The 18,363-nt window shown below is 44.6% G+C and overlaps 1 protein-coding gene and 1 non-coding gene across 2 annotated transcripts in view; one reads left to right on the top strand and one right to left on the bottom strand.

Moving 5' to 3' along the window:
* Ror1 (receptor tyrosine kinase like orphan receptor 1) overlaps positions 1–18,363 on the bottom strand; it is a 351,964-nt gene that overhangs the window by 4,861 nt on the left and 328,740 nt on the right. The window contains exon 8 of the mRNA XM_005353459.2: positions 10,812–11,023. Within this exon, the coding sequence (XP_005353516.1) occupies positions 10,812–11,023 (212 nt within the window). The remainder of the gene's footprint in view (positions 1–10,811; positions 11,024–18,363) is intronic.
* Positions 17,274–17,379, top strand: LOC113456700. The gene has a single exon (XR_003377455.1). It is a non-coding gene; the product is annotated as a U6 spliceosomal RNA (small nuclear RNA).

The raw sequence follows: 18,363 nt of genomic DNA, 5'->3' as shown, positions 1-18,363 counted from the left end.
TAGACATATTAGGAGTTTACAGCAAGCATGGGCCAAGACCCAGTCTCAACAAGAGCTGGGCCTACCATTCAAGGGTTAAAAGTGCCTTCGTGCGCAGTGCCCCGGTTTAAATTCCTAGGCATAAAAGTGTGTGTATAAAACAGAATATTATAAAGCTGTGGAAAATAAGGAAACTTTCTATGTGCAGGCATGGAATGATCTCTAAAATCCTAATGCTTTTAGTTCATAAAAAGCAGAGCAGCTAATGTCATACATAACCTTTGCATAAAAGTGGAGAAATAGACCTGTTCCTATGCCTTTTTATATGCGTAAGAAAATTGAGAGAGCTGATAAAGGAATTTCAGAGCAGCAGTGGCTACTAATAGAAGTGGGAGGTAGAGAGAGAAGGAAAGGAGGCAGAGATTTTTCAACTTAGCTATTTTACACACTAAAAATTTCAGGGTTAGGTTAAAAACATGAATTAACGGAGTAATTAAATTAAAAATCATACATTAGTCTTTCCTCCTGACTAATCAGGGATTTCTTTTCTGCCATTATAAGTTTACCTACTATTTTTTCTCACATGGTCTAGATCAGTGGTTCTCCATCATGTAGGCTGACTGGTTTTCTCAAAGCATGGGATGATCTTACTATTTCTGGGAAGAGTAACCCGAGATAAATCCTTTCTGCATGATGTTAAGGTAAGGATTCCCATGACAGCTGATGGTAATCAAGTAACTGGAAGGAACCCAGTGGCTGCTGTGGCCTCTTAAACAGTTTGGTAGGTGTTCATTGCTTTTTTTTTTTTCTTTTTTTTTTTACCTGAGCAGGAGTTCCAGGTCTTGATGCTAGGAAAGGGTAAGGGACTGAGCACTAACATCTCTCCTGGGATAATGAGAAGCAGGAAATAAACCAATGGCCTATCAGACTGAGAGCAAGGACTTAGGACCTGGGTGCTCTCTTACACCTCTGGGAGTAATCACTGAGTTTTGAGTGCAAGCAAATCTTGGTTGACACCTTGGATCTGCTGTTTTCTAAGACTAGTTAACGGCTGAGCAGCTCACAACCAACTTTAACTGGCAACACAGGCTTGTAAGTGAGCTCCAATGTGTAGCTAATAAACTTGAATTTCTTCACCACTCTGCAGCCATCCCAAAGTAGAATAAATTTTGTCAGTGATTTAGATCTGCAAACAGACCTCAATTAGTTCTAGAGGTCCTTTCAATTCCCTTAATTTTTTTTTTTAAAGATGTGTCTTAAGTTTCTTTTCTAAGACTTTCTTTGGTTTGCTATAGTGGTTTAGTTCTTTAACAAGTGTTTTTCAAGTTGATATAGAATTCATCTGGATTCTGAGGGCAGGGGAGAAGCTGAGCAGCAGGCAGACTGCTCCTCTTCCTGGGATGCATGGTTGGAGGCAGAGATCAGGTGGGAAAGAGACAAGAGCGGGCCAAATTTCTGAGTTCAGGGTGAGAAGGGGTGGCCGGGAATTTGGCAAGGGCTTGGCCAATGCCCTCAGTCTTTGGAACTGCCCCTCCCTCCACTGAGGTAAGCAAATTCCTTCTCTCACATTCGCCTTTCCAAGAACTCCTTTTGCTGGTGGAGAAGGAGGACAGAGGAAAGAGTAGAGAATGTCCAAGAAAGCTTATGCCAAGGCTCTGGCCAGCAAGGCCAGGCTGAGCAATGGCTCTGGAGGCTGAGCAGGGCTCTGCGACTTGCCCGAGTCAGAAGAAGGGAATGATGATGTTATAAACGGTTCTCTCTTTTTATTCGTGCATACGAAAGGCTCCATTTTGACCCAACTGCATCTTGTCATAGCTCATCAGCACTGGTAAGTTTGAGAGCACGCAGCTACACATGTCTTCTTTGACTTCTCTAAGGAGGGCAAGGTTGGCAAGAGTCAACCTAAAACCAAATTTGAGCGTTGGTTCTGGGAACGAATAGGGAAAACACCCAAATGGCACAGTTCAGAAACTTTCGTGAGCACCTGCAGCAGCCGGTCTAGAAAACGCCCAGAAACACGGACTCCAAGTTTAGTTTCAGGGGAGCCATTTACACAGCGATTTACATTTAAGAAACTGCTCAAGTTACTTGGTACAAATGAGTCTTAACTACAGACTCATTTTCGAATTTTACATAAATCCTTAACTAGTTAAAAAATCATAAAACCCCTTAAAAGAAGCCGTCAGCAGACTGCTCGGAGATGGCAGGAAATTAGCTGTATTGTTAAGGAACAGATGGTTTACATTATACAAACCCTTTAGGCTAAACTTGTTTAGGTCTGGCATATTGTAAATTATATTTTAGTAATGAAAGTGAAATGACCTCTGCTTGACCTCAAGTGGGTTTGTCTGTTTGAACCAATGCAGTGGAGAACTATGAACGAAAATGAAGTCATAAAGTTTTGGCAGTTCAATGTTGGTTCATTTCAAGTTAAGGGGTTATAAATCTGTTTAGTTTTTGTTTGACAAGTATTTGTCATACAGGGATGTACAAAATGTAAAGAAGTGTAAAATACACACGAGGCACGGTGCCAAAGTAAACTAAGTACAAAGGCACCCTGGGAAGAGCAGGGTCCCGGCCCCTATCTCTCCATCACTCCTCCATTAGTTGAATGACAAGATGGGCTGCGTTTATTATATGCTCTAAGGCAATTAAGAACCTTAAAACCGAAGCAGGCTTTCAGTTTAAATGTTAACATTTTTACTTCTCAAAGTAAACATACATCTGCCTCAGTTCGGCTTTAAAAATTGTATCATTTTTGATGGGGGAGGGGGGAGAAGTTGATGCAGAAGTCGATGGGTTGGCCAGGGTCGGATAGGGTTTCTTCCCCGAGTCATGTCTGGAGAGCCACTGGGCTGGAGTGGGAATGAGCGCTCTGCAGAAAGAACATGTAAGTTCAAGTCCAGTATGCATCTGTTCTAGGTCTGACGAAGACACAGACCCTGAGGCCAAGATCATAATGATGGCCGAGGAGCGAGGGATCTCTTAATGTGTCATATGGAAGGGATAAGCCATTGACAGGGTTTTAAAAACTGTTTTTAGTATAGAGATGGGCACAGATGGGTAACAAGAGCTCTCTAAATGACTCTATCTTTTTACCTTGGGGAAGTTTCATCTCAGGTGAGAATACAATCGAAAAGATGCCTCGGGCAAGTGAGCTGGTAGTAGGCTCACTATCTCTTGCTCCTTTTACATTGATTATCCTAGGAAGTAAGGTGAGAATCTGTGTGGCCCTGTCATTTACAGTGCAAAGCTCCCTTTAAGACTTTCCTCTTTTGGACTGGGGAGATAGCTCTAAGGTTATGAGCACTGGCTGCTCTTCTGGAGGTTCTGAGTTCAATTCCCAGCAACCACATGGTGGCTCACAGGCATCTGTAATGAGATCTGGTGCCCTCTTCTGGCCTGCAGGCATACGTGCATGATGTGGGATGTCCTTCTGTATATGTGTTGTCGTTATTAGTTGATGAATAAAGCTGTTTGGGCCAATGGCTTGGCAGAGTAAAGCCAGGCAGAAAATAAGAACAGAGATATATAGATAGAGTAGGTGGAGTCAGGGAGATGCCAGGTAGCTGCTGAAGGAGATGGTCACTGGAACTTTACCCAGTAAGTCACAGACTTGTTGCAATACATAGAATAATAGAAACGGGTTATTTTAAGATATAAGAGCTAGCCAATAAGAAGTCTGAGCTAATAGGCTAAACAGTGTTGTAATTAATATAGTTCGAAACAAACAAACAGTCTCTGGCTACAAAATGGCATCCAACTCTCCAGTTACAGGTGTAGGCAGAACACTGTATAAATAATAATAATAATAATAATACTTTCCTCTTCTTATAGGAAGAAGGAGCTACGGTGTGGCATGGGAGGGGAAGAGACCCTAGAGCAGGAAGGAGGCTCCACTAGCAGCTACTCAGAGAAGACTGCTGAAGTTCATATCCACAAGTTCACCCTGACTGCCTCTATACCCCTTGCCATCCTTGTCACTTAAGGCAAAGTCACTTTCCATGTTTTTGATGACCAGGTCAACTGTGACTCTGTGGGTGTTTTGTTTAAAAGCAGATGGTACCTGAACACACAAGCATTTTCAAGGGCAGAGGAGGTTCCAAAGCATGGCATTTATGCTTGCCCATTTGAGAGTGATGAGACAGGCCCTGGCACTACCAACATGGGAGATGTAGTTTTGGTAGAGGGATGTAGGCAAAGGGCATTGCCAGGTCAGCAACCTCTGACATCCCAGTTTTCCCTGAGATCTGTCTGCCTTGGAGACAGACTCCTTTCTGACTCTCAAGCACCAACCAGCACGTCTCCAATTAGCAGACATCAGATCTTCCTAGACAACACATGTGTTAGAGCAGATCTCTGATTCTGCAGGGCCGAGATGCCCCATGTCCAGCAGTCCCCAGGTAGGTAGACCTTGGTCTGGAGGCCTTACTTCTAAGTCACTGATATAACTGGAGATGTATGTCCAGATTATTCACTCAGCAAACGAGGTCCCCTGCTTTACTTGCAAAGGCGATCATGGGGTGGCTGAAGAAGCTGATGGAACAGTTCTGATCTCTACAAGGTGATTAAAGAGATGCTTTGGAAACTCCAGGTGAAAGAACAGGATAAGCTACCGACCAATGAATAATAGGCTCCAGAGTATGTTCTCTCCTATACTGCATTAATATGCCCTGAGGTATTAGTGAGATTCAAGGTTCTTGATATAGCTCGGCTCTGCCTTCAATATAGAGCCAGTTACTTAGGATGTATTTTAAAGGCTGGTTGCATTTGCCACACAACTAATCTAATCTATATTAATGTACCAAGTCATATAATAACGTAGATACTAATAACGTGGAATAGCCAGTTTACATACTGACTTGTGTGTGAGAAGAAACACAGCCCCGGCATTAATGCCGTCATCTCAGCCTAGAGCAGCCGCATATTTGAATCCTTCTCATGTGCTAAACATCAAGAGCATATAATGGCCGTGTCTATGTGTGTGTGTTCCTCACATGATAGGCTCAAATGACAGAGGAATTGGCTAGAAGAGGCTCAGTTCAGACATACGAGTACAGGTGCCCGGGTAGTCCAGAAGAGGGTGTCTGATCCCGGGGACTGGAGCTAAAGGAAGTCATGAACTCCCATCTTCTGCAAGAGCGGTACATGCTCCTACAAAGCCATCTTTGCAGCCCCTGATGTTTCTGATTTTGTAACAGATCAATTATTCTGTGATCCTATGGGCTCATGTGTTTCAGCAAATATGAAAATTAAGGCAGTGGATTAAAAGGAAGTCTTTGGACCCTGAACCATGTAGACCTGGTTGGAGGCTTGGCTTTGTTTCCTGCTGGCTGTGGGACTTTGGGGGGGAATATTAATCTCAAGCTTTACTTTTTTTTTTCACCCCAAACTCGAGTGAAAATTTCCTTCCCCAGGAAGTTCGGCAAGGTCTGTGGAGATCCTACAGCCGCACGTCAGCAATGACGTGTGTCAGTCAGTTCCCTGGTGATCCCTGTTGATGAGGCTCGTTCCCCAGAAGCAGGATGACAACGGGGGCTCTTCAGCTGAGATAAGGGAGTGGGTGCCTCACAGCTGTTACTGTCACGCCCTCTCAACCCTAATGCACTTGATCCTGGAAGTGAGGCAGGGATTTATGCCATCTGGATGGGCACCTGCAATCCCACAGCTGTCGACGTCTAAGAGTCAGGTCTGCGTCTCAGCTGATCCCCTTGCTCTTTCTCTTTCAAGTTGTGCTGGGGGCTGCTGGGTCCTGTTGTTTTCCTCCAAACACACACTGCCCTAGTCAGAGCATCTGGCTTCAGAAAGGTTTTGTAGTTATCATCGGAACCAAAATAGGGATTTCTAGCTATTTCGACTTGCAAGGTGCCAGACACACTACCTTCAAAAGCGTCAAGCACATTCTTCTTAAGTACTATTTTTATCTTTCCTTCCCAGGTGAGAAAATAAAGGTTGGGAGAAGTGTTGAGTAAATGATTTGTTTAAGATCTCATGCCAATAGATAGTGGAGCCAAGATCTGTAATCCAATCTTTCTACCTCCAAATCCTGGCTCTTTGAAGACTATCAGACTACCAGCTCCTGGCAATAGGCTGGGAGCAAAATGTGGCTACAACAGCTAGGCTTAGACCGTGGGGACTCTGGGGTGCAGGCCTGAACTCTATAGTGTGAGATTGGTCCTTCCCAGTTGGTGAGTCATTTTACCCTGGAGGAGCTCAGGCCTGCCAGAGAATGGAATAGGCAGAGAAGTAGAAAAGAGATGTTTCCCTCCAGCAAAGTGAAGAAGCAGTAGCAAAGGAAACGAAAGGAGACAGGAAGAAAGCCAGTGGGTAAGGATCTCAAGATGGTGGTTAGGACTCTCAGGTACTTCGGAGACATTAAGAGGATGGGGCCCTGGAGAAGGCCACTGCATTAAATCACACCATCCATGAGCCCCAGAAGGCCGAGAAATAGGATGGCGAACCCAGGAGCTTTGGGAGACTAAGTGGGAAAGGCTTTCCTTAAAAAAATAGACAAGAATACAAAAAAAAAAAAAATCCATTAAGTGTGTAGGTATTTTTGCCTACATGTATGTCTGTGCACCACAGGCATACCTGGTGCCCATGGAAACCAAAAACGGGCATCAGATGCCCTAAGTGGAGTTACTGGTGGTTGAGCTGCCGTATGGGTGCTGGGAATTGAAGCCAGCTCTGCTGGATGAGCAGCTGGGGCTCTTACGTGCTGAGCTACCTCTCCAGCCAGAGTGGGAAAGTGATTGAGGACAGAAATGACGCGGCATCAGGAAGGACAAGTGTTCAAAAGAGGGCAGCCAGATCATAGCAGGGCTTGGAAGACCTGGTAAAAGGGACGGGGACGTATACAAACATGTATATACAAGGGTGTACACACACACACATATATATGCACATACACAGACACACTTCAGTATATTCGGTCACCACCTTAGTGGAAGAGGAAAGACAGACAGAAGTGTAGTTTAGATGTTAAAAAAAAAAAACAGAGCAGCTGGCAAGCTACGAGGGTGAGGTCGCCTGAAGCTACCCGAAGCTACCCGCGTCAGAAAGCGGGGCAGCTCTTCCCAACAGTCAGGAACTGTAGGAGTTTGGCCCTGGAGCAACGTGGGCTATGACCTGCCTAGGCCTGCTCTCCTTTTCTTGGGTCATTGTTAAACTTCCCCATGTCTCAGCCTCTTCACCTGCCTAGCTAACCCTCAGGTAGGCGAGGAGGCCGAAGGCTCAATGTCCTCTGTCCCTGCTGAGGGATGTATGTCACAGACTGTCTCTCCACCCATGAGGCCGGACGGTCTGTTTTTGAGCATTGGGAGGGTTTGGGGAAGTGGAGGCAGGGAAAAGAGGCAGAGGGAAGGGAAGTCCGTTTCCAGGTCCTTCGTTTTCTATAGTCCTCCACCAAACCAAAGCACCCCAAGAAAGAAGACAAGCAAAACTCCCCTAAACTGTAAAATTCACAGTGCAATACAGAAAAGTCTTGTTTAGTTTGGGCACCCCTGGAAAGCCCATTAAAAAAATTAAGTAGCTTGAAATCTTTTGTTGAAAAAAAAAAAAAGATAACAGACAGCAAACATAGCCTACTTCTCTTGGAAGAGCTAAGAAACAGGTGAAGGGCTCGTGGCTTCTTAGAGGCGCTGAGCCATAAGAGAGTACCACAGGGAGACAGGTCCGCCTCCTGTCCGCCCACGCCTCTGCTAAGCCGCCACTCTGATGAACTGGGACCCATCAAGAGCCTCTTCTTGCAGCATCCCACCCTAGCGTTCCAGGGCCCAGGCCCACCTTGCAGCCAGTCTGTCTGCTGTGGCTGCTTATTGTCTTCTGGGAAACGGGGTCATTTCTAATCTCCCCGGGAAGCCTCTCTTCAATCCAAACACTGACAGGGAATGTTAGAAGTTCCTCTGGTGAGGAAAGATGGAGACAGACAGTTTCCACCCTGAAAGACACACGCGGTTGGATGAATAAGGAACTTGGGGGTCTCTGGCTTTTTAACAGGGCACGGAAAAGTCTGAGGAAGGCCAGGGCAGGCCGGCATCAACCCCTCAATCCCTTTTCACGCCTGGCTCCAAAAAGCCTTTCCGTTTTACTCTCATTGTTTGCTGGATCTCAGGCCTTTCCTCGTTCTTTCTTACGAGTGTCTCTTCCTTTTAGATTTTATAGGCACATGCAATATTTATGTGGTGGTGACCTTTCAAAGAAGTCTTAGGAGACTGACTGTTTACATTTAGAAAATTTCTTGAAGGTCTACAAAGTCCTTTGTGCTTCTTTCAGGAAAGGCACTTGCTAAGAACCAAAGCAAACAACTCAGAGCCCAATCCCTTGTGGGGGGGGGGGGATAGTATTTGTTTTGTTGCTTCTTTTCCCTTCCCCCAACCCAGTCAAGTAATCAAGCCAGCCCTACTTGCTGGTTTGGTCCAGAAGAGCCTGTGAGCCATTTGTGGCTAAATTCCAAGTCCTGTGCTGGAGAAATCTCCACACTGGGAAATTTTGCAAGGAATATGTCAAAAATTGGAAACAATGAAAACTATGTCTGCCCCCATGGAGCCTCATGCCAATACCTCTTACGTTAGTCTCTTTGATCATGGAGGGTGGAGAAGGGTTATTACTCTGGCCAAATTTTACATGTTCCTCCCCGGGCTGTGGTACATCACTTGGCTTGTGACTGACTGTAATTCTGGTTACTGCCAGCTTTCTGAGAAGCCAGGCTATCCCTGGCTATCCAGCATAGATTGTCCAAGTGGATCCAGTGGCTGCTTGCTGATCCTTCTCACTTTTTGTGTATGAATACTTTGTAAAACCTTTATGAGCTAGTAAGTCCAAAGATTTTATTTAGAATCAGAAAATCTTTCTTTCTTTTTTGTTTCTTGGCTTTTTTTTTCTGGGGGGTCTAAGTTGCCCTACTTATACAACAGCATAATAGTATCTACTTTATGTAATGCCTATTAAGATCAAATGTGATCATGGAAATAAAAGCTCCCGGTACATACTTCTTGGTAATTTATATTAATCAGTATGTATTAACATTCTCTATTTATGTCGCAGAGGTCTCTAAATTCTTTATTTGAAAACTGTTAATTCCAAGATGCCTGTCTGTTAGAGATCCTGAATTACAAGCAAGCAAGAATGGAATTAAGATAATGAGCAAGGATAAGCTAATATATATATTATATATTAATATATATATTAATATATTAATATATAATATATATATATATATAAAATATATATGAATGGAAGTCCCTCTTCCATGGACTCTAGTACAGTAGTCAGGACTGATTCCCCAGGACAGAGGCTAGCTACTGCATGCTGTGACCATTGCTATCAACTGTTTGAGTGACACATAAACAATAGGGAAATTGTTTCTCCCAGAACAATGGCTGTTGCACAGGAATCTTGAAGGCATAGCACATTTAAAAGTATCCAAAAAGCCTACTGTTAGTCTGAGAATACCCACCCATAACAGCCCCTTCTCTTTCCTTCACCCTTATAGTAGTATGAAGCAGTAAGAGTTGAGTGTGGCACATCATTAAAGACTATAATGTGTTCAAACAAGCTAGCCAGAAGCTAGACTTTCAAAAGCATGGAACCTCTACTTTTACTGACCCACCCCCCGGTCTATACCACATGAACTTACCTCTAGGACATGCAATATGTATGTATGTACAGTGGTAGAAATTCATGCTTAACTAATGAGCATTGGTTTAGCTTAAGAAACAATATTTGAAAGTGAATTTTTGGCATTTAAAGAACCTGAAAACTTCACCAACAAATATGACTTTGTAACTGCAGATGTATTTGGAAGACTCAAAAAAAAAGTCTAAGTCTAAAGCATTAAGCAAAGTAAAATCTTATGAGGTGTGATAGTCTCCATAATTCCATTCTACTTAATAAGCAAGGAGATGAGTTAGTTTGAGTGTAAAGACATTGTTTTTCCTTAAATCTTATTGTGAAGGTCAAGAGAATAATACGGTGTCTAACACAAAGAGGAGTCAGATGGATCTGTTGCATGCATGGTCCTGGAGCTGGAACAAGATGAAAAGGTAAGCATTTGGAAGCATGAACTTGGAGCGGGGGAAATGAGGCTCTGTAGAAGATGCTGTCCATCCTGAGAGGGAGTGCTGAGGACCACAGTGCTGGATTTAGAATAGCAGCTGCATTCACAGCAAGGCCGGTGACCCTGGGCTCCTCACTCCGACCTTGAGCAACGGATGCATTGAAAGACTTGTAGGAAAAGTAACAAGAAAAGGGGTTGATCTAGCGGAGTCGGGGGAGGCTCAGGTGAGAAACCATCCAACAGCTTCAAAGAGGGCCAGGAGGAAAACCTTTCTATTAAAGGCATAAAAAAGGTTTCTTCAAAAATAAATCACAGTAACAAGAAGCACATGACATATAATTTACCATCTTAGTCATTCAAAATTACATAGTATAACAGATTTCTATATTTACTTCATGTGCCATAAAAACAGGCAAGTTTGTAAACAATGTTAGATCTCTTTTCTCTCACTTTGGTTAAAAGAGCATGGATTTCCCTTTGAATTTGGAAACCAGTTCCCACTCTGAGCCCTGTGGGTCTGGCAGAGAGCCCCTCCGGCCCGACTGCTCCAGTGTAAGGCTGTGGTCTAGCTTGCCCCACCCTGGGGCAGAAGCTTGAGCTGTCTCTGGCAGAGGCAGAGTTGTAGGGTTAGTCTCTGTGTTTGCTGAACTCTGCCTGTGGCTCCTCCAGTGGAGTGTGTGTGTGTGTGTGTGTGTGTGTGTGTGTGTGTGTGTGGTGGGGTGGGGTGGGGGTTTGCAGTGGTTTGCTCTCCCCTGAACCGCAGCGTTCATCTTACCTTGGGCTTGTATGCATTTAGCATGGACATCTCTACATTTTGTCCCCTGACAGGTTTTGGTTGCCTCTGGACTGGCGGTGATGACGACTTCTGGTTATTGCGGCAGACACAGATGAAGAAGAAGAGGAAGGCGATGGCCAGCGGGATGGCCACACTTGGCACCAGGATGTACAAGATTTCCATTTTATTCTTCTCTTTGGAATCTTTGGAATCTGGGTGCAGAAAAAAAAAGGGCAAGAGTTAAACTTGTTAAAACGAAAATGTCTAATATTACATGGCACAGTTTAAACGATTTATTCTATACACACAAATTCACAGTGAGAAAAAAAGAATCTAATACTTACTAAGATTTGTTTCTATCAAGCCCCTAATATAGTTTATTGAGGTTTAAAAGTTTAAAGTTCAAAATGTGTGGAAACCACAGAGGGCTATTATGAAGGTTTAGGATGTGTGAGGGAACCCATGACGTTGCCCCTCTCCAGCAGAGGACCTGCGTTTCTCCCATATACCTTACAAGTCAAGCGACATGAGAACAAACTGTGTGCACTGAAGCCTTAATGCAGACCACAGGGCTCTTCTCCACTGGCTGTCAGCCCAGGCCAACTGCCACAGCCTGGTGCTCCTAAGTCCCACCCAGTCTTGGCTGTCAGGGGCCGGCAGGGCCAGGCCCACACCTTCCAGGATCAACATGACTGGAGCGTCCTGGCCCTGCTTTCAGAAGGCACAGCCTTGAGAAAGTGGGGGCCTGGAGGCAGGCTGAGTTCAGTGGCTGGCAAGTTGTGCAACTCAAGCAAATTATTCGGCAATCTGGTCTCACTTTCTCTCACTTAGAAGGGAAGTTAAGCATTCTGGAGGGTGCCTACAAGTCCCTCCAACACAGAAGTGCTGTATAACTTGACACTTTTTGAAACCCCAGCATTTGTCTTGAATGGTTTCATATGAACCCAGTAATTGTGAGTGCTAACACTTTGAAGTATATTTTTGAAATCTTATACAGCCATTTTACCATCCCTTGGCAATGAATATAATACACACAGAAGGATATGAGGTATGCTTTTTTTTTTTTATTAATTTGAGCCTGACCAGTAAAGCCAAAAACTTTGGGCATATGTCATCATCAATGAATTATTTGTCTGGTACATGAATTATGGGATGGTAACTAGAGGGGTTATGAAAATGGGCATACCCTGGCCACCAAGAGCCCGAAGTGTGGACATTCTGAGTGACACAGAATTCAGAGATGCTTATTTACTCTACAGAAGAAACAACATGCCCCCACTCAGCTATCCTTCCGCTCCTGTAGTGGGGCAACAAATGCGAGCCACTGTGCGCCAGGGTCTGTTCTAGGAACTGGGAGTGTAGAATGAATTACTGCATGCCCTCTGCCTTTAAGACCCTCACAGTCTTAAGAAGAAAGGAGAAGATGTTATTCCAATACGTTGTTGTGAGGCTGATGCACAAGTGTAGACAGAAGGATGGTGCAGCCCCAAGAGTCCCTTTAAGTAAGGGGGTCCCTGGGTGTGGGTAAAGGAAAACAGCCTTTGCTTTCCCTCTTTCCTTAGATGAGATACCAGAGTACTCAGCCATACTTTTTGCCTTCTTTTCAAACACATTCAGCATGTAACCTTAAAAAGGAGCCCCCCCCCCCCGAAACTGGATGTTGAGAACATTCTCTGGGTGTTAACACTCCCAAGGACTCAGGGAAGGGTTTACATTTGGTTATTGAGCTCAATAAAAAAAAATAACATTTTTACTATTTATTTTTCTACTGGCAAAAAATAATGCTTGCTATGACTATTACTATGACTATTACTGGGTACTTTTCAAAAGGAACTCATTTTATGGTCACATCCAACTCCAGGGGAAAAGCAACACGAACCCCCCTACTTTCATAATGAGGAGTCTGAGGGCCAGGGTAGCTAAACCCCTTGCTAGCCTGAGGACATGAAGCTGGTGGGTCAGAGGCTGGGTGTCTCCCAATCAGTTTTGCTCTGTGCCCCCAGCTCTAGCTGTGACCCTGTGCTACCAAGGGCTGAATTCTTAATTTTAGACATCTATCGTCTCATGGTGAAGGCCATGGGGACAACCTACAAGGTAGGGTAGCCCTGAAGTTCTCAACCCTCTGCTTTCCACCATGGTGTGTCAAGAGCAAACCCAGGAACTGCTGGGGCTCATACGAACACGAGAGTTTCTGTAGTAGTGACTGTGTTTGCGGTGTCTCTGGAGAGATAGGAAAGAATCAGGTCGGTGGAACAATGCACACACAGCACAGGGTCTAAGGTGAGTGCTCATGCACACACACTGTGTACCCAGGGTAGAGACAATTGGGCAGAATAAAGGAAGCACCCATTTTAAAGGCAGACACTTCTGAATACTGCCACTGGCATTGTCTAGGTCAAGCTGGGCCAGTGCTTAGCTGTGCCAAACAAACTCATATATAAAATGAAAAACTATGGGTTTTATAGGGCTGCTGTAAACACAGTTATATGGAAAGTACCTTTTCTAGCATCTGTTGCAACTCCAGAGTTTTCCCCTAGAAGGGGATCCTGGGGTAAACACTTGGAGTCGGAAAGTCCAAATAACCTTAAGCAAGAATCACCCTCTCTGATCTCCACCTTTTCCTGTATTCAACAGGAATAATAATAGCTAGCCTCCCAATCTTATTTGGTTCCTGTGAGATTCAAACGGGATCAGGTTCATGAAAGAACCCTGGATAATTGAAAATTGCTATCCAGTTGTTGGATGCTATGTTATTAACATTATAGAATTTCTCGGTATGAGTGGGCTATCCCTGCTGTTAGTCTTGGATCTTCGGTGAAATCATTATGAGCATAACGTTTACAAAAGAAATGAGGCTAATTCACTACTAATGTAACGCTAGTGATTTTTCCAACCCTGAGTCTTAACAACAAGAGAAAGTGGAGTCTCACCTGTCTGCCAACAAAGGAGTCTATTCTACTTTCATTCTCTATCAGATTATACACGGAAGGAAGGTCTTTTATTGTAAATGGGCGGTCTGGGAAAAATGCCCCTGTGGGTCTGCTGGAGAATAAACTTCAAGAGGCTAAATCCTTTTAACCCACCCAGACTTGGCTCCTCTGCTTACACGGAGGATGGCGGGAGCACGGCAGGCAGAGAGTCTTCCTGCCGAGTGCAACAGTCCCATGGGATGATAGGTGGTCATGCTGGGGTGGTCAAGCTCAGGGTACCCCAAGACTTTGAAGCCATTCCTCTCCATGCCACTGTCTGCTCTTGGCTAGAAGGGGGTCCAGTTTCTTTCATCACAGCAACAGTAGCAACAACAACAACAACAACAACAAGAAACCTTAAAAAAGGTACACCATAGGACAACGGGGCAATCTTTACTAGAAATTCTAAAACTAGCCCTTGCCTGGCCATTAAAGTTTTCTAAAAAAATCTACGTGGTGTTTGTGTGTGTGTGGCGTGTGGGTGTGTGGCGTGTGGGTGTGTGGCGTGTGGGTGTGTGGTGTGATTTATGCCATAGAACGCCTGTGGGGTCAGAAAGTGTGAGGAGGTTGGTTCTTTGCCTTCCACCGCGAGGGTCCTGGGAATCAAACCCAGGTCCTCAGGTTTGATGGCAAGAGCCTCTTCTCACTGATCCTTCTCACTGGCCCTGGGCGGCCATTACAGACAAAACATTTTCCTCATTTTAACTGAGAACTTTGGCGTGATCTCTGTTTACATGCAGAGACCCTGAAGCTAAGAAAGGATAAATGATTCGCCATAGCCAGGCAGCAGCAGTATCGTCTGCCACCACCGCATCTGTACTTCCTAAATTACGACACACACACTCATCCACAGTATCATATGGGATTCTTTTCATCGTGTTGGATTCCAAGACTCCTGTCTGTGGGGACCATAGTCAGCACAGACATACACATCGCATTGGGAAAAGGACCCTTGTTCTTACTGTTCACCCGAAAGGTTATCAGAAACCTCAAATGCAGTGCTGAGAAACTGTCCAGAAATTAGGATGGTGAAGGTTTTGAATACTTTGGGATAACTTTAAAAGTTAAATGCGCTTCTTAGTTACATCCCATCGAGTACCTGGGATGTTTGGAACCAACAATGTGGTAAAGATCACACAGCCAATTTCCTTCCAAAAAACCAACAGCTTGGTATCATATCCCCGACATTCCTATTCCATTTTTTACAAAGCTATTCAATACTTTGAGTAGTGACTAAGCATAACAGAGAAAATGCCCTGTCTTACCCTGAGGTATAAAGCAAGGAAAACATGATTTCTTATTTAAGAGGGACTTCAGTAAAGTGAAATTATCACCTGAGATGTTGCTCTTGAATTAAGACACAATGCACTGATTTTAAACAACAAAGGTGGGGAGACATTTTACAGAACCGTAGAATTCAAAGGAAATGAAGCAAGTCTTATCTGAAAAAGATGTCAAAACCAGAGAATACAGGAATTCCTACCGCTTATCCGAAAACCATGGAGTAAGTGGGTCTGCAGTATGTGGATGGCTGTATTGGTGATATTTTAATATAGGCTTAGACCAAGGGAGAAAGACTCACAATTAGGTCTTCAGTTGGCAAATATGCCCAGCATTTAAGCCCCTGACTCGAGGCTAGAAACACCCAGAACAGACGGTTTATTCCCAGATGAATCCTGTTCCTATCAACGAAGGCTCACTGTCTTCCTGAGCTAATCTTCAAGTGAAAACATTTACTGGGCTTTAAAAGTTAAAAACCTCTTTCACCTTTAGCAGACCGATTTGAGAGTCTTAAGTCCAGTATGTTCAAACTTCAGCAAACTGTTTGACCAAGTATCTTATCTGATGCATGACGCCCTTATGGGTGATGTGGAGGGAAGGTGGGGTAGTAGCGGCAATGGGTGGGTTTATAAGTTTCCATTTGCCTTTGCCTGGTACTGTTCAACAACAAATCACAATGAAATTGTAGTGGGTTATGCTTTAGGGGAACGGCCTGTTTCACTTTGTCAGTGATTTCCTTATCCTTCTGGAAGAGGGCTGATCTTAGGACAAAACAGCAGCTGAAATGTATAGATAAATACTAGAACTTGCGTTCTAGCCAAAGAAAGACGTCAGAAAATCCACGACTTAAAAAACTCAAACACATAGTGCTATAACTCACTCCCTTCCTTTTGAAGGCTAGTAATACATTTCATTGGCAAGTTCAAGGTTCAAGTGGAGCACACACAGCATGATGAAAATGCCCTAAAGACATCATATATGGCCTTCCTGTCTGTCAGCCACATAGCAGCTTCCATTGCCAATACTGGGAAATAACCAAGCACATCACTCACGGACTACTGCTTGCTCTGGTCACAAAGCCCTAAATGATGTATTCTATTCTAAAGAGGTGCCTTCTAATTTGAAAATACAGCAACCACCCAGAGGCAGACGATAGGTAAGGAAAAGGAGGAACCAAGGAGAAAGTCAAATTGGGATGAGATAGACGTTTTGAATCTGTAGTGCTGGGGGTGGGGTGTGTGTGTGAGAGAGAGACCAGGGCCTGTGCATACTTGCCAAGTACTCCAGCTTTGCCCTATACCCTCAGCCCATCAGTTTGGTTTTCCATGTTACAGAGACAGACCCGGGGAGTGCTGGGAACCAGCCCACTTCAGAGGAGAACAAGTGTTTCTTCCCTGGAGGCACCTGGCAGCATTTATAGAGACTGGTGAGACTCATGGGACCTCCCTGGGTTCTCTGATTTTATAAATTTGAGTCAACGTAACTTATATAGGGCCCTGCAAAACTCTTGAATCCTACAAAGTCAGTGAATCCTGAGTGTCTTCAGACAGCCAAATCCACTCCTAGTCTTTTCCTGTCCAGTTCCACTCCAAGGCTGACTTCTGTGGGCACCATCAATGGGGGACCCTGATCTCTGGCTTCCACAACGAGGTGGGGACAGCAGTAGTGGATGGCTACAAGGAAAGCATGTGGGAACTCAACTTCCTCCTTCCCTGGCTCCATGTCCTCCATGACACACCTGTTTAAACAGTTCTCCAAACTCTCCTTGTTCTGTTGGTGCCGCCTGTTTCCTGCCGGAAGCGTGAATGACTGCTACCAAGTCAATAGCAACCATCACTCTGGACTATCAGAATTCCGTCATCAAAGACAGGCAACGGGCAGTTCCTATTGGTGTGGGTCCAAAGAGTGAGGAATTTCCCAAACTTTATTTTGAGAGCAGCCACACAGTGGGTCGACAACTGAGCATTTCATGGACATGGTTAAAAATCAGCAGGGCCTGGAGAGACAGCTCAGTGGTTAAGAACAGATGCTGCTCTTACAGAAGACCTTAGCTGGGTTCCTAACACCTGTGTGGGATGGCTCCCAACCACCTGTAGCCCCAGCTTCAGGGAATCGGATGCCCTCTCCTAGACTCCGTGGATACCTGCACGCACACATTACGTATGCAGATCCACATACATGCACAGATTTACTTATAATTAAATGATAAAGCTAGTGTGTACTTTGGCTAATATACTAAAATTGGAAGGATGCAGGTAAGATTAGCACAGCTCCTGCATAAGGACGACTTGAAACTTCATAAAGGCTTCCATGTTTTAAACAAAACAAACAAAAGCAAAAAAAAAATTAATCTTAAACTAAACCACCATAGCCACTGCCAACAACAGAAAAAGCCTCGAAAGCCCATTATTTTATGACTAAAATTTTAACACGGCCGAGCAGGATGTTTTGGTTCACTAATGTTCATTTCTTCATTAAAAATACATAAAGACTAGAGACTAAAGTGCACTTTAGAAATCCGTAGTGCAAAAATAGCCCTTTCAGAACTCCGCAGACTACAAAAGGTTCGTCTCCATCCCTCGCCACCATCCGGCTCGCTGTAATGTTCAATTTCGGCTTAAAGAAATGGCGGAACGACAAATTGCCTCGCAACAGGTCTTCTACGAAAGATGGGAGAAGGCTGCTGACAGAGTGAGCTAAAAACGGCGGTGTTCGCAATCTGGAAAACATCTGCCCTGCCCAGAGCGCTAAATGACCACACTGCAGAAAATGGTCTGTGACAAAGCAGAGCCCAAGAGTGTGTGGGGGAGGTGATGGGACAAGTCAAGGCTATTCAGGTAACAGAGCCCAGCAATGTGCTCTTTGGCAAATTGTTGCAAGCCAAGCTGCGGGCCAGCTGTAAGCACCCCAAAGGGAGCCACGTGGCTCACTAGTTTTCTTACGGTTGGCACCGGCAAAAACTGTCCTGCGGCTTAGGAGCCTCGCTTGTTTGGTAGAGGAGAGAACTTTACATAAGGGGAAATAGATAACACACAGCAGGTTTTATGCAGTGAAAGGTCAAGTCAAGGGTCAAGCTGTGAACAAGAAAACAGTAACACAAGCAGCGTTCTTCTTCCCCATACACCGTTCCCCAGGACAACAAGCTTCTACCAACCTGAGCTAATAGAGGGACCCAACCAGTGGAGGATGCAGAAAGAAGTCGGGCAACACACAGCGAAAGGGAAAGGCTAGACCTTTCCGAGGGGGTTTCTCAGAGGTCGGAGACCCAGAGCTCTACTGCAGAGATGAGGAAAAGAGCAGCC

Source organism: Microtus ochrogaster, chromosome 10, assembly GCF_000317375.1.
Source record: "Microtus ochrogaster isolate Prairie Vole_2 chromosome 10, MicOch1.0, whole genome shotgun sequence".
Classification (NCBI taxonomy): Eukaryota; Metazoa; Chordata; class Mammalia; order Rodentia; family Cricetidae; genus Microtus; species Microtus ochrogaster.
Note: the sequence above shows the minus strand (reverse complement) of the source record. Positions and strands in the feature narration are given on the sequence as shown.